This window comes from Myxine glutinosa, chromosome 1 (genome assembly GCF_964187855.1).
Source record: "Myxine glutinosa chromosome 1, kmMyxGlut1.1, whole genome shotgun sequence".
NCBI classification, from domain to species: Eukaryota; Metazoa; Chordata; class Myxini; order Myxiniformes; family Myxinidae; genus Myxine; species Myxine glutinosa.
In genome coordinates, this window is record NC_136261.1 from 234,758,269 (window position 1) to 234,774,333 (window position 16,065).

A 16,065-nucleotide genomic window follows, 5' to 3' on the forward strand; every position below is an offset into this window, starting at 1 on the left:
ACATAAACACAAAATTTTGCATACAATAAATAAATTTTATTGCATAGGAAAATTATTTCCTTCACATACCGTCATAATCAGAATAAAAAACAATCTTTACAAATAATATATCTCACTTTTTTCATGCAAAAATCAATCACCATTCCCTGAATAAAATATATCCAAATAGTGCAAATTAAACAAAAAATAAACTTCAATTCTGCTCAAAAGTACATTTCAGTGAAAAGGCTGTTGTTTGGCTTCAATAAGAAGATGAAATTGGAGAGTGCTCTTTGACATTTTCTTCAATTTCTATCGACGGGAACTATTCTAGAAGTCATAACTTGACGACGATGACGACTGTATGTTACCTGACTGTACACTCAGTATCATCCCATTTCAACCTACCTTACAGATCTACTAGTCTTCAGTAAGCAAGAATAAGTACATAACATCCTACACATAGACAAAAAATAAAACTTTTTATAAAAAGCTGGCGAAAATAAATTTTCAATAATTTTTATGCGCCTGGTTCACCGACCCCCTGAAGCCCATCCACGGACCCCAAAGGGGTCCATGGACCACAGGTTAAGAACCCCTGGTCTAAGGTGTCTTCAGTCTCGTTTGAGTTAAATGGTGTAATGTGTCTAACGGTATTGAGGGGTTAATGGGTCTTTCAATAAGGGTTTAAAATTGAAGCTCTGAGGATCTAAGGGTCTAAAATGTTTAGAGTCTGAGGGTCTAAAGTCAAAGGTCTGTAAAAAAGGTCGAAGGGATCTTAAAGGTCTCAGCTACATTCCAATAGCATGTAATTAACACCACCCACATGTGAACAGTTGAGTAACAACATGGCGCATATTGTTAAGTTTGCCGAACACTAGTATTCTATGGCTCTGAGCCTCCTTGCCCCAACCTGCAGCCTCTGCTGGCCTTGAGCCTCCTGCTCTTTCTTACTCTTAACCTTTTGCCACAAGCGACCAGCAGGATCTCAGCGATAATATCCTGCTGGCCACTCTCTCTACATGACTCTCTCCACTGACACACTCTCGCAGGCTCGACTGCCGACTGGCACACCACAGCAGGCACTGGGCCACACATTACTGGTCCATGGTGCGCTATCTAAACTCCTGCAGGGTGTCTTATTGCGCCTCCACGAGCGCCCTCTCACACACAACGGGGTTTCCTCCACACATCCCTGGGGCTGTTTGTCTCTTAACCCTCTAGTTGGTACTCTCTCGTCTCTCAGATGGTCTGTCTTCTGGGGCAAGGCAACATACACACTAACAATGATGATCCAGGATGTTTCCAACCTCCTGGATAGTCTCATTTTTAGTTTATCTGAAATTGGAAATCCAGATAAGGTATTGTCATCGTGCACTGTCTGTCCGTCTTCCATTTCATCTTCTCCAGCCAAACCACTGGGCCAATCCAGCTGAAATTTGGCAGCAAGGTTCCACTCCTGATTGATAATGGGGATGGCAAAGCTCGTTCCGTTCATCTGACTGGAAGTGTGTCAAAATGGTGGTCATGTAAATTCCTTCAAAAGTCTTCTCCAGACCCACCAGTCAGAATGCTACCAAATTTGGGTTACAACATTAGGCCAGGGTAGCGATGTTAAATGGTGGAGGTCATGTCGATGACGTGACCGAAAGTTTGTCAAAATGGCTGACATGGTCAATTTTTTTGGAATATCATGTAAATTCCTTCAAAAATCTTCTTCTCCTGACCCACAAGTCAAAATGCCACCAAAAAACAGGTTACAACATTACGCCAGGGCCCAGACAAGCTACAGGTCTAGTGGTCCTATTGATCTCTCCACAATTACTCGATTTCTTTTCCCATCGTGCCCTCCGTTCTTTCGATTGTGCCATTAGACGACGAAACATTTATTCATTATTAGTTTTCGTGAATGTATTGTTGCGGTTTTGTGAATAAAGGATAACCCCCCTCGTAGGTAGACGCACCACAACATGTAGCCTCGCTGTAGTTCAGTTATTTCTTATTAAATGTAAGCGTAGTCTCCTTTCCTGTGTTAGTTTTGCGTTGAGCAGGCCAGTGAGTAGGCCTCAATTGGGCTAGAATGCCATGTGCTCGGCCTGGAACAAGTCTGGCAAGGCCGAAGGGAGGAGCTGCAGGGGGAGTGGCCGGTAAGCAGCGAGCCGCCAATCAGAGCTCGAGGGGAGTGGCTCACCACGGCAACGGGAGGAGGGGCATGGAACATTCGGGTAAGGGCGGGGAGGGGCCATATAAAACCCTGTCCCGAGCCCCCCACAGGAGAAAAGAGTGAGCGTCAGACAAGTCAGAGTCACCCCGCGTCAGAGTCGGAGAGCAGAACGAATCGGGCAGAATAAGACAGGCAGAGAGCGAGTCAGGTCGGTGAGAAGCAGAACGAGTGAGAGTCTTCCCGTCCGAGCTGTTGTCCCACCACGAGTGGATTGAATGGCTTGTTATAGCCTCTCTGTACACAAATTCCCCGTGCCCTGCGCTCTGCGGCTGTATTAATCGTGCTTGTGGAGACGATCCATCCCGGAGTCACCTACGCCGACGACCCTCCTACCTGGGCTCCCTGCATACATGCCGTGAACCCCAGAGGGCCACGCCCAGCGAGCTGTCCGGGAGCGACCGATGGCAAGGCGCGTTTGGCACGCGAACTGTCCTTCCTTCTTTTCCCTGTGTGAGTGAGTGGGCCCATTGTCTGGGGATAAGTTAAGACTGCTTAAGCATGCTCTGTGTCTCCTGATCCTTGTATAGTTGTGAATAAACCTGTTCTTCCTTCTATTTGATCGTCCCCGTCAGTTCCATCTATTGGCCTGGCATCGCACGAATAAAACCGCTTGAATCGGGTTCAATAAAAGTAACGGCACGAGTCACGTGATACGCAAACCGCTCGGCGTACTCGATTAGCGTGGCTTGTGCGAGGTCCGGTCCCCGTTTTCGTGGCAGAGTGGGTACCAAAGGTACGTGTGGCATCGACCCGATACCCTTTTTCACGCTCGTTGCGGGAGTGGTGACTCGGCCTCGTGGACACGAAGACCCGAGGGGGAAAAGGGGTTTAACCCCCCCCCCCCTCTGAACGTCGACGGGCTTCGAGAGATCCGCAACAGTATTATTATTTTTTATTGACCCATTTGCCATTTATTGCTGCAACATGGCCTGGACTGCCATCATGTCAGTTTTCTGGATCCCGTGCTCTCAAGGGAGGGTATCCGCGTTATGCCAGCAGTGGGAGAGGCTCCAACGCTAACCTTGCCATTGAACCCCACATCTGTCTTGCCAACACCAACATGCCTGTTGTGATATACTATTACATAGATGGCCGGCATTTCACCATGCTCTGCGGCCATCGTTGCTCTGTCACCACAAGCGGTTCAATCAGGGCCAGAGCAAAACTCTTAAATATATTTTAACCAAACAACTTCATGCACAAAAACGTAGGATTTTAAATTATTCAATGGAAAAGTCAGGAAAGAATTCTACATCCTGAACATCAGTCATCGAGGGATTCCAACTATGTCGAGGCAATTAATGGCATCAGAAGTCTGATGCCCACTCTTCGCTCCATTTGTCAGGGGGTTGACGGTTCTTCTAATGCTGACCCATCGACGGTGGGAGTTTGATAATAATTCCCACAAAGGATAAGCAAAATCACACGAGGGACCTGAGCAGAATTAACATCTTGCGCAGCTCGGTCGGAATTGTTAATTCCTACGGTCTTTTAAAGGCAAATGTTACAAGTTTTAAAACCTCCACCAGGGGGTTACTAAAACCGAGCCAAATTTAAATGATTTCTCATGTGCGCAGTTTGCAAAAGTAGATATCGCACATGAAACGTGCTCTTAAGGAATAACTTCAGAAAATGCATAAGAGCACAAAAACAGAGAATTCTGAAATGAAAGATAGATGAACACAAATGCAAGCAACTAAATCAATAAATGTACAACCAGTATAACGAAAGCACTGAACACAGGGAATAAAATATATATGGCCACGGGCGCACAAGTCAAACATTCATACACACAAAGGGGTGAACCAGGCGAGGTCTTCCAAAAAGGAAACCAGTACTGGATAACACAATGGAGCTCCATCTAGAAGTCTCCAGCCACAGCTCAGACCAGCGACCAGGCTAAGCGTCCAGTGGACGAAGTGAGTGGGGAAAGCAAAGCGGCAGGCAGGTTTGTATGTAAGGCAGCCAGAGAGAACAGCGGGCTGCAAGTGTGGTAAGCGAAGCCCAGCCGAGGAGAGACAGTCCCCCAAGAGGAGAGACATTCTCTGATCATCAATTTGGTTTCAGACCAGGTCACTCTACTCTGGACATGCTGCTTCTGGTGTCTCAACAATGGATGGAGGTCCTCAATGTCAAACAGGAAATTAGAGCTGTCTCCCTTGACATATCACATGCCTTCGATACGGTCTGGCACCCCGCTCTGCTCACCAAACTCTCCTCCTATGGTATCCATGGAAATCTCCACGCATGGCTTGCGAACTTCCTCTCTAGTCGGTCAACGTGTGGCCCTGAATGAATTTCTCATCTCCCCTTCCTGTTCAGGCTGGAGTTCCCCAAGGTAGTGTTCTGGGCCCTGTGTTTTTTCTGGTCTTCCTCAATGATCTCTCCGACTCTCTGGAAAATCCTATCTATCTCTTTGCTGATGACTCAACTCTCTGCCGCTCCATACCTCATACCTCATCCCTCAGATCAGCAGTCTGCAGCCTCCTCACTCTCTGCATACCTGGACAAAATCACAGACTGGTCATCAAACAAGTGGAACATGTCTTTCAATCCTGACAAATCTCACACTCTCACTATGTCTCTCCGAAAAGACCGACTGGACAACCCTCCCATGTACTTTGTGAACAATCCTCTCCAAGAAGTTCTGTCACTCAAGCTTTTGGGTCTCACTATCTGCCATGATCTTTCCTGGGAAAACCACATTTCCAACCTGGCCTCCAAAGCCAGTCGCCGACTGGGCATCCTCCATCGTGCGAAGTCCTTCCTTGGCACACCTGAGCTCCTCACCTCATACAAGGCTTTCATCCGTAGCTCCATTGAATACTGTTCTCCCCTCTGGGCTGGTGCTCCTGCCTCACACCTAGCTCGGCTTCATGCTGTTGAAACCAAAGCTTTTAGAATCATTGGAATCTCCCACAATGAAGCTAACTCCGAGGGCCTTTCACTCACTTACCGCAGGCAGGTTGGTGGTCTTTCTGTCTTCTACCGACTCCTCTCCGGCCTTGCTCCCCCAGCTCTCTCTGTGCTCTGTCCCCCAAATATTCCTACAGGTCGCACAAGATCTGCCAGCAACCCTCTTATAGTGAAACTGCCAAAATCAAGTCTCTCTGCTCACCTTCACTCTTTCATTCCTCTTTTCTCCCGCCTCTGGAACAAACTTCCTCACTCTTCATTCCCACTCCTCCCTCGAGGTCTTTAAAACAGCTGTTCACCACCATCTCTTATCTTCCTCCATGCAAAACCTTGATCTTTTCTACCCCCGTTAATTCACCCCCTATCCACGTTTTTGAAATACCGACTTCTTTCCTGGAAGTCCTAGTGTCCATGTGTTTTTTTTTACCTATCCCACCCCCTGCCCCCCAAGCCCTCTCCCTCCCACAGGTCTCCCATTGTCCCTGTTCTCTGCTGTTGTGCTTGTGTGCTTCCCTCTCTCTCTCTCTCCCTATCTTGTCTCCCGCTCCCTTTATCACATGTTTTATGTGTCAGTTTGTTTTTATGTGATTAATGTTAGCTCTAACACGAGCCTCGATCTTGCACACAAAAATAAAATAAAAGGGAAACCCCAAAGAAGAGAAGAGAACAACACGTTTGGGGCCCAGCTCCAACTCCAAAGAGATGCTGTGTAATCCCCCGAACTGACTCAACTCAAACTCCCACTTAACTCAAACTCGGCTCCCACCAATATGCTCATGCAGGTGGTACCTTTTATCACCATCCCCGCTGTTGCACCCAAACGTGCTTTGCTCACCGACCGGAAATGGCCAATGATGGAGCACCTCCAGAGTGACGTCATGTGCATGCGGTGTCGTCACCAGCAAGGCCAAAATCATTGCGAGCCGTGGAAGTTGGAGTAGGTTTTTATCTTATCATGCGATAGAAACGTCCAAAAATATCCCCTTTCTTCTTTTATTTCCTTTCCTTACCTGGTGTCTCGCCTGCTTTACAGACAGAACAAAAACAAACAATGCTTTCCTAACTAATGTTAATTTCAACACTGCCCCTCTCATGGCAGACATAATAACAAGACAACTGAACTCTAACAAATCCCAGTTGCAGAGAAATGTTCGAAGACAGACAGACACACACGCACGCACACACACACACGCACGCACGCACGCACGCACACACACACACACACACACACACACACACACACACACACACACACACACACACACACACACACACACACACACACACACACACACACACACACACAATGTTCTAAGGTTCTAAGCGACACACAACTAACCTAACCTAAGCCTAACCCTGACCCCACACACGTTCTAAGCTACAATGTTCTAAGGTTCTGGTTCTAAGCTACACACACACACGTTCTAAGCTACAATGTTCCAAGGTTCTGGTTCTAAGCTACACACACACACAAACACGTTCTAAGCTACAATGTTCCAAGCTACCTAACTTATCCACTGAATACATACCCCGTCCAACATAACAATATCAATCGTTACTACATACGCACGATATATTATACTCTGATTACCATTGTTACTGAGGGTTTCAGCGCATGTGCAACGATGCATTGTGGGACGATCACATGATTTCGAAATTCCTGTATTGCTGCCTGCAGTTGAAGGCAAACCACTTACCCGCACTTGAAACATGAGCTCGTTTCCACCAATGCTAAACTGGGACTGGAAGAGGATGGTAAACTTTTCCTCGGTTACCATCTCTGCACCACGTCGGTCTGAGCGTTTTATTTTCTTGAGGGACTGTGAAATACATGAGAATGTCATTGCTATTTTGCTTGCAACATTAGTCCAGGTTTTTACATTGCAGGTTTATCTTTATTACAATATAGAGCAAACGTATATGGTTATAGTATGTATGTTTATATGCACCCAAAACGTTTTCTTCTTCAAATAAAATTAACACCCTCTTAATTACGTTCAGCCTGCTGAGACCCCTCAGACCTTTGACGACCCGAACCCCCAAGACCCTTAAGACCACCAAGACCCCTCAAAACCCCAAAGACCCAAAACGCCCCAAAGACCCAAAACGCCCCGAAGACCCAAAACGCCCCGAAGACCCAAAACGCCCCGAAGACCCAAAACGCCCCGAAGACCCAAAACGCCCCGAAGACCCAAAAACGCCCCGAAGACCCAAAAACGCCCCGAAGACCCAAAAACGCCCCGAAGACCCAAAACGCCCCGAAGACCCAAAACGCCCCGAAGACCCAAAACGCCCCGAAGACCCAAAACGCCCCGAAGACCCAAAACGCCCCGAAGACCCAAAAACGCCCCGAAGACCCAAAACGCCCCGAAGACCCAAAACGCCCCGAAGACCCAAAACGCCCCGAAGACCCAAAACGCCCCGAAGACCCAAAACGCCCCGAAGACCCAAAACGCCCCGAAGACCCAAAACGCCCCGAAGACCCAAAACGCCCCGAAGACCCAAAACGCCCCGAAGACCCAAAACGCCCCGAAGACCCAAAACGCCCCGAAGACCCAAAACGCCCCGAAGACCCAAAACGCCCCGAAGACCCAAAACGCCCCGAAGACCCCAAACCGCCCCGAAGACCCCAAAACCCCAAAACGCCCAAAGACCCCAAAACGCCCAAAGACCCCAAAACGCCCCGAAGACCCAAAACGCCCCGAAGACCCAAAGCGCCCCGAAGACCCAAAGCGCCCCGAAGACCCAAAACGCCCCGAAGACCCAAAACACCCCGAAGACCCAAAACACCCCGAAGACCCAAAACACCCCGAAGACCCAAAACACCCCGAAGACCCAAAACACCCCGAAGACCCAAAAGCCCCCGAAGACCGAAAACACCCTGAAGACCCCAAATACCCATTAGAGTTCAGAGCCTTAAATATCCCAAAGAACCAAAATACCCCAAAGACACTTAAAGACCCAGAGGAAACAAAAGACCCTCAAGACCAAAAAGCCCCTGAAGACACCGAAGACCCAAAATACCCTGAAGACCCAAAACACCCAAAGACCTAAAATACCCCAAAGACCCAAAATACCCTTAAAGGCCCAGAGGATCCAAAAGACCCTGAAGACCCAAATGGCCCTGAAGACCCAAATGGCCCTGAAGACACAAAAGACCCAAAAGACACCGAAATGGTCAAAGATGCCTATCCTTCTGAAACGACATGTGGTGAGGCACTGAGTCACACTAGTGTCAATAATAAAACTGTGTTTTGACATCCAATAACAAAAGAGGTTTGAAGAACTTCAGTGTGCACCTTGTATTCTCATCTTAGTGAGTTTGAAATGCAGGCACCCATCATGTGAGGGGGGATAACAAAAGATAAACATCGGGGCAATAACCCTGGGCGCTCACCTGGTAGAATAAAGCAGTATACTCCACGAACTAAAGGTATTTGAAACAGTATCATGGGAATTTTAAACCCATTTCAATGGTTGCTAGAAGATAGGGTAGCATGTAGAATCATACTAACAGTCATAAGCCTTTATAAAAAATACCTATTTTGGGGGACAACATCTTCCCCTTAAACCCCGATTTTTTTTATGCCGTAACCAAACTTTGGTACATCACGGATGATGAAGATTGTGGTCAAGTTCCATTGAAATTGTGTGTGTAGTTTCGAAGAAGAGAGAAAATACTACTTTGGGGGGCTCAAACACCCTGTAGATCCCCGTCAACCTCAAAAAAAAATTAAATGCCGTGAACAAACTTTTAATGCCGTGAGAGGAAAGCAAAGACCTATTTTTGGGGGCAACCTCCCCCGTCCCCCATAGGGCCCGTTTTTTTTTCAATGCTGTTAACGAACGTTGGTGCATCACGGGTGATGAAGGTTGTGGTCAAGTTTCATCAAAAGTGTGTGTAGTTTCAAAGAATAAAGAAAATACCTATTTTAGGGGGGGGTCAAAAATGGACCCATGTCGACCTCCAGTAGACCCCCTTTAATCCCGATATCTTTTAATGCCATGAACACACTTGAGTTGCAACATACAGACTTGGCATTTAATATGGAATATATTTTTTTTCTTGACTTGGGTTTACTTTCTTAACTCAGTATATCAATCTGGTGAGTTTCTTTTACACTTTAGTGATTTATTTGTTAAAAGAACCATGTCACTGATTGTCTGTCGCAGCAAGAAGTCAACAACAGGATGATATCACAGGTGGCGTGGCAAAATGTACGGACAGGTGCATTTGATGATTGGCTTCACAGTCGAGTATACAAGGGTTGTTGCATTCTGTATTAGTGGAAAACAACTGCTGCACGTCTCCAAAAGTTATTGCCGCTTCCTCTGGAGATGGTCCGTCAACTCGACAATGCTGTTTGTCATGGAGTGGTGGCTTTACGAAATTACGGCATGAAACAGCGTGCTATTGCTCGGCAGTATGGCATCACTCAAGGTCAGGTGTCAAAGATCCTGAAACGAAATGCTCAGAGGGGTGTCCCTACTCCAATACCGAGGCCAGGACGTCCCGCAAGACCAAAAGGAGGGATGATCGCCAGCTGCACCGGTTATTGCGCAATGGCCGTACCAAGTCAGCTAATCGGCTTAGGGCTGAGAGGCAGCAACTGACAAATGTGCCTGTATCCAGAAGGCTAGTCAACCAACGACTGGTTCAAGCAGGCTAACGTGCCAGGCGTCCCCTGAGAAAGCCACGCCTGACCAGACAACACCGCCTGCACCGATTGCAGTGGGCCAGAGAGCACCGTCAATGGCAGCCAGGACACTGGAATCACGTGATCTTCAGTGACGAGTCTAGATGGCCGCGTCCGAGTGCGCAGACAAGTGCATGAAGCCTACAACAAAGATTGTATCGTGCCAAGAGTCCAAGCTGGAGGTGGTGGGGTGACCGTTTGGGCTGCTTTTCATGCAGGGGGCAAAACTGACCTGGTTGTTCTGAATGGAAACCTGAACCAGTTCAAGTACAGGGCCATTCTGGAAGAAACATTGCTTCCATTTTCTCGTGCAGCCTTTCGAGGAAACTTTGTCTTCCAAGATGACAATGCATGGCCTCATCATGCTCGCATGATCCAACACTTTCTTGCTGACCGTGATGTGGAGCATATGGAGTGGCCTCCCATGTCCCCGGATATGAATCCGAAAGAGAACTTGTGGGCAGAATTAACGCGTCAAATCGACCACTTGGACCAGCAGCCGACCTCTGTGCGTGAATTGCAGCAGGCTATTGTCACTGCATGGCAAGCGATTCCTGTCCAAACCTTGGCAAATCTTGTGAACAGCATGCCTCAACGTGTACGTGCTCTCCTCAATGCTCGTGGGGGTTACACGAAGTACTGAACTGTAATTTTACTGTCCATAATCCCAGTCGTAATTTAACTTTTGTTTTTGTTTAAAAATTTTTTGGTTAATGTGCAAAATAAAGAGATACTTCTGGAAAACGTACAGAAGTTTAACACAGTACTGTCCATGAATTGAGTTCGATATCAGTTTACATCACTTTCAAGGATCAATTTATTTGTTTCGAAATGTCAAATGTGGTTTTTGTTTCTTTTAAAGGTCACATTAACAAAATCTAGAATAATTTCAACATAATTCCAATGAACTTTTGGTTCTAAGACATCTTGCAAAGTAAGTTCACCCCCACAAAAAAAATATTCCATATTAAATGCCAAGTCTGTACATATCATTTTAGAAACATATCATTTTCGCCAAGTTTGGTCACAATCCGATTAGCAGTTTCAGAGAAGAAGTTGCAAGTGTTTACAGAATGACGATGCACCATCCCATAAGGTCCTGGAACTATGTTCCAGGTGAGGTAAAAACTTGAGGAACAAAATAAAAAGGACACCAAAATGCCAAAAAAAATGTTGTTTGAATTATTTCATTGGTGTAAACCCACCATGTTCCGAAAATTTGCAGCCAACATCCCAGAAGACTGTTGAAACTCCATGACACAACAGCTGTTCAGGATGTCACCGCTGCTCTCACTGCAAATGACATCACAGAGTTCAAAAATAGTGAAAGAAACAACCAACAGGATATAAAAAAATAAAACTTCATGGGTGGGGAGGAGAAATATTGAATTTTTTTGGATAGCTTATACTTGTGTCACAATCGGAGCGCATTAATGGAGAATAACCTCCGTATTGCCTGCTGAAAAGCAACTAGCAGGGGGATGGCTCTTCACAGTTGTTGCGTTATGGGTGGTGGCCGAGAGGTGCAAGACGGAGGGAAAAAAATCTTCACCATTCACGACTGCTCGGATTCGTCAGGGCAGCTCGGCCATGGTCAGAGCGCCGATCGGTCCCCAATGACCTGCCCAATCCCCTTCATCTACCAGACAAATCCCTCATACCACGTCACACTCGCACATCCACAACAAACTATTTTTCCCTCTTTGGGGAGTGACCTCCCTGCAGTTGCCCTGCCCTTTCTCCTCCTTCTATCCGTAGATGTAGAAACTAACACGGGGGCCATCAACTCAAAGGATGTGGTAATATTACAAAGGCAAAGTAAAAATAATAATAACTAGAACGCCACTCAGTAGAGCGCATACTCCCGCCGTGGGTCAAGTTGGAATAGTACGATTTCAGAAAAAGTTTGAGGGAGTATTTCAGTAACAACACAAGACAAGACAACACAAGACAGACACTGCACAGATATACATATATATATATACATATATATATATTGTTGCGGATATGGGATTTGGCCTCCATCCATATCCGCTTGTAAATATTCCCCTATTTCCCCAATACCCCCCAACTATCCCCAATCCCCCATTCCCTAGTCCCATTGCCTGTAAATAACACTCTGTAGAACCGACCTTCCCCTTTTTCCCCCATTAAATGTCGTGCCCAGGTCCACCGCATCTCACGTAGACAACTTTCGGACATCTTGCTAGTTATTCTTAGTCTATGTCAGTTAAGGACTCGTTTCCATTAATTCTGACTCTTCGTTGCACCAGAATGTGATTGTATGGCACCAGTAGTGAGTTTAGGACCTCCCCATACCTCCTCCCATCTTCCCCATGAAACAACAACTACAACAACGGCGTGCGGGGAGTGTGCGTCCTCACACCGGCTTGGTTAGCCGCCATTGACCATGCGCTCCGACGGGGTTACCACGAAGGGGCTCGCTGTCAGCTCCTCGTCAAGGGCGGAGCCGGTAACCCCCCCGCACCCAATAAGAGGGCGGACCGATTCCATCTGGGGCGGAGCTAACTAGCCGAGGGCGTGTCACTCCCCGCCGGATATACGCAGCCTACCGGACGTGACGTCAGATGCGCCCCCAGCTTGAAAAGACAAGTCGCGACCTCCGAGCGCTGAGCGACCTCCCCGCATCTCTGGACCGGACCGGGTCGATTCTGCCCTGAGCCAAGAGTGCACCTTGAGCCATCGACTACCCGCTTTCCTTGCCATCAATCCCCGTGTGAGTCAGTTTTGTCCTGTTTATCTGTCGTCTGTCGGGGCTATTATAAGACCGTAATTAAGTGCCTATCTTTCTATGCTGTCCCTCTCATCCCTGTAATCTAACCTTCCGCAATATTATAACCTCCTCCGGAGGTCTTGAGAACCGTACCCCTGGTGTCGTGTCATTTTAAACCCAGCCGGTGTCCTTTCCTCAATTGATTTAGCGTAGCGCGACTCGGCCAAGGTTCGAGTATAATCGGGTAACTTGTGCGAACACGGCGGCCATTCCGCTCGGCCCACCATAACATCAAAGTCGTGTCCGTAACAATATATATATATATATATATATATCTATATCTATATATATATCTATATATATCTATATATATATCGATATATATATCTATATATATATATCTATATATATATCTATATATATATATCTATATATATATATCTATATATATATATCTATATATATATATATCTATATATATATATATATATATATCTATATATATATATCTATATATATATATATCTATATATATATATCTATATATATATATATATATATATATATATATATATATATATATATATATATATATATATATATATATATATATATATATATATATATATATATATATATATATATATATATATATATATATATATATATATATATACACACACACATACTAGCTTGGTGAGGCGAGCTGTGCTCACCTCACCAAGCGTCGTTACTGAGGCAAGGGGTTATTTTATCTGAGGATTATGACTGTACCTGAGTTGCTGTGTTGTCATGATTTACACCAATCATAATACAAACAATTATTTTGCACAAATGTATTTGTTGTCTTTATGATATTACATTTTTATAGGTAATTTAGGTTGAAGATTTATGTTGAATGTTTTTTTTTTTTTTCCAAAAAAGAACCCCTCAGCACACATAGGGGAGGGGTATGTGCAGACTAGAAATTTGGGACGATTACACCTCACCACCATGTAATTCAAAACACCTCACCACCAAGTAATTCAAAACACCTCACCACAAAGTAATTTAAAACACCTCATAGCCATAAAACACGTAATAAAAACACCTAACCACCACGAAATTGAAAACACCTCACAGCCATCAAACAGGTAATAAAAACACCTCACAGCCATAAAACACGAAATAAAAACACCTCACCGCCACGAAATTGAAAACACCTCACCACCACAAAATTGAAAACACCTCACAGCCATAAAACACGTAATAAAACCACCTCACAGCCATTATACACGAAATAAAAACACCTCAGAGCCATAAAACACGTAATAAAAACATCTCACCACCACAAAATAAAAAACACCCCACAGCCATAAAACACGTAATAAAAACACCTCACAGCCACGAAATTAAAAACACCTCATCACCACATAATTAAAAACACCTCACCACCACGTAATTATAAATACCTCACCACCACGTCATTTAAAAACACCTCACCACCAAGTAATTCAAAGCACCTCACCACCACGTAATTCAAAACACCTCATCACCACATAATTAAAAACACATCACCACCACGTAATTATAAATACCTCACCACCATATTATTCAAAACACCTTACCACCATGTGATTTAAAAACACCTCACCACCACGTGATTCAAAACCACCACAACGTTATTAAAAACACTTCACAACCACGGAAACAAAAGTTTGAGTGAGTCGTAAAGTGACAACACAGACACTGCCCAGATGTGTAGATATATAGATAAATGACTGTACCCGAGTTGCCGTTTTGTCATGGTTTAAACCAATCATAATTCAAACAATTATTTTGCACAAATGTATTTGTAATATACGTGATATCACATTTCATAAACAAATTAAGTTGAAAAAAAAAATTCCTCAAAAAAACAAAAAACAATTGGAAATTTTTTCAAAAAAAAATACCCTTAGGGCATACCGACGGGAGAGATATGTGCATACCAGAAGTTTGGTACGATTTCACTAAAGTTTGAGAAAGTAGTTCAGTGACGAGACAACACAACACAACACAGGACAGGACAGACGCTGCACAGATATCTATATATATATATATATACTAGCCGAAACCCGTGGAACATCCATGGAAGGGAGGATGTGGTGTATGGATAGAGTAGAGTGTACCATTAGTGCTGTTTCAGCTCGTTATCTTTAAGCTTCCTTACGTCTCGCCACCTGCTACACCTCTGAGTTACGAGGATTTATGCAACGCACCTCGAGTATCGCAACATCACTCCATTTAACTTTATTAAAATGACGATAAAGACGTGAAACCCATGGAACATCCACGGAAGGGAGGATGTGGTGTATGGATAGAGTGTACCATTATAGATGGCATAGGGGAGCACTCATGGGATCTTCTTCTTCTGTTAAGCTCCAATTTTTTCTCTTTAAGTGAAGTCCAATCAGTTCTCTCTGTTCGAAGTGCTCAGGCCATGCCTTCCCGCTCTCATACTTTTATTTCCGTTCGGTGTAAAAGTAAGATTTAGTAAGACAATACTGCGAACATATCGTTCGTCTGTTTTCAGCTCGTTATCTTTAAGCTTCCTTACGTCTCGCCACCTGCTACACCTCTCTGAGTTACGAGGATTTATGCAACGCACCCCGAGTATTGCAACGTCACTCCATTTAACTTTATTAAAATGACGATAAAGACGTTTCCTTATATATCCTAATTTAAAATGTTCAAGGGAATAAAAAGACCATTTGGTTCACACCACCCATGTTCACACCACTCGACTGTCCAATCAGCGGATGGCTCGCTTCGCCTTCGCCCAGCAGACGCCAATACGATGGCGTCGTAAGATGGCGTCGTATCGGCAGTTAATCGGATGCTTTTGGGCCCCAACGTCGGCTAATTCAGATTTTTCGAGTATGTCTATACGTGATAAACAAAGAGCGCGGTTCGTAGATCGTAAATCCATTTGTGCCATGGGCATCGGGTCACTGGGTGCGGCGTAAAAGGGATAACAAAGTCGAGTCCTTACGGTATTATTATATATATACATATATATATATATAATATATTATCGCCAGCTGCACCGGTTAGTCTGCAATGGCCGTACCAAGTCAGCTAATCGCCTTCGGGCTGAGTGGCAGCAACTGACAAATGTGCCTGTATCCAGAAGGCTAGTCACCAACGACTGGTTCAAGCAGGCTATCATGCCAGGCGTCCCCTTAGAAAGCCACGCCTGACCAGACAACACCGCCAGCGTCGATTGCAGTGGGCCAGAGAGCACCATCAATGGCAGCCAGGACACTGGAATCACGTGACCTTCAGTGATGAGTCTAGATTTCTGGTCTATCGTCAAGATGGCCGCAACCGAGTGCGCAGACAAGTGCATGAAGCCTACAACGAAGATTGTATTGTGCCAAGAGTCCAAGCTGGAGGTGGTGGGGTGACCGTTTGGGCTGCTTTTCATGCAGGGTGCAAAACTGACCTGGTTGTTCTGAATGGAAACCTGAACCAGTTCAAGTACAGGGCCATTC

General features: G+C 45.3%; 1 protein-coding gene across 5 annotated transcripts in view; it reads right to left on the reverse strand.

The window, feature by feature from the left end:
* LOC137435087 (signal transducer and activator of transcription 5B) overlaps positions 1–16,065 on the reverse strand; it is a 189,485-nt gene that overhangs the window by 40,584 nt on the left and 132,836 nt on the right. For all 5 annotated transcript variants that reach the window (XM_068128543.2, XM_068128533.2, XM_068128553.2 and 2 more), the window contains 2 exons: positions 11,022–11,109; positions 6,817–6,939 (listed from right to left, as the gene is read on the reverse strand). In XM_068128543.2, the coding sequence (XP_067984644.1) occupies positions 6,817–6,939; positions 11,022–11,109 (211 nt within the window). The remainder of the gene's footprint in view (positions 1–6,816; positions 6,940–11,021; positions 11,110–16,065) is intronic.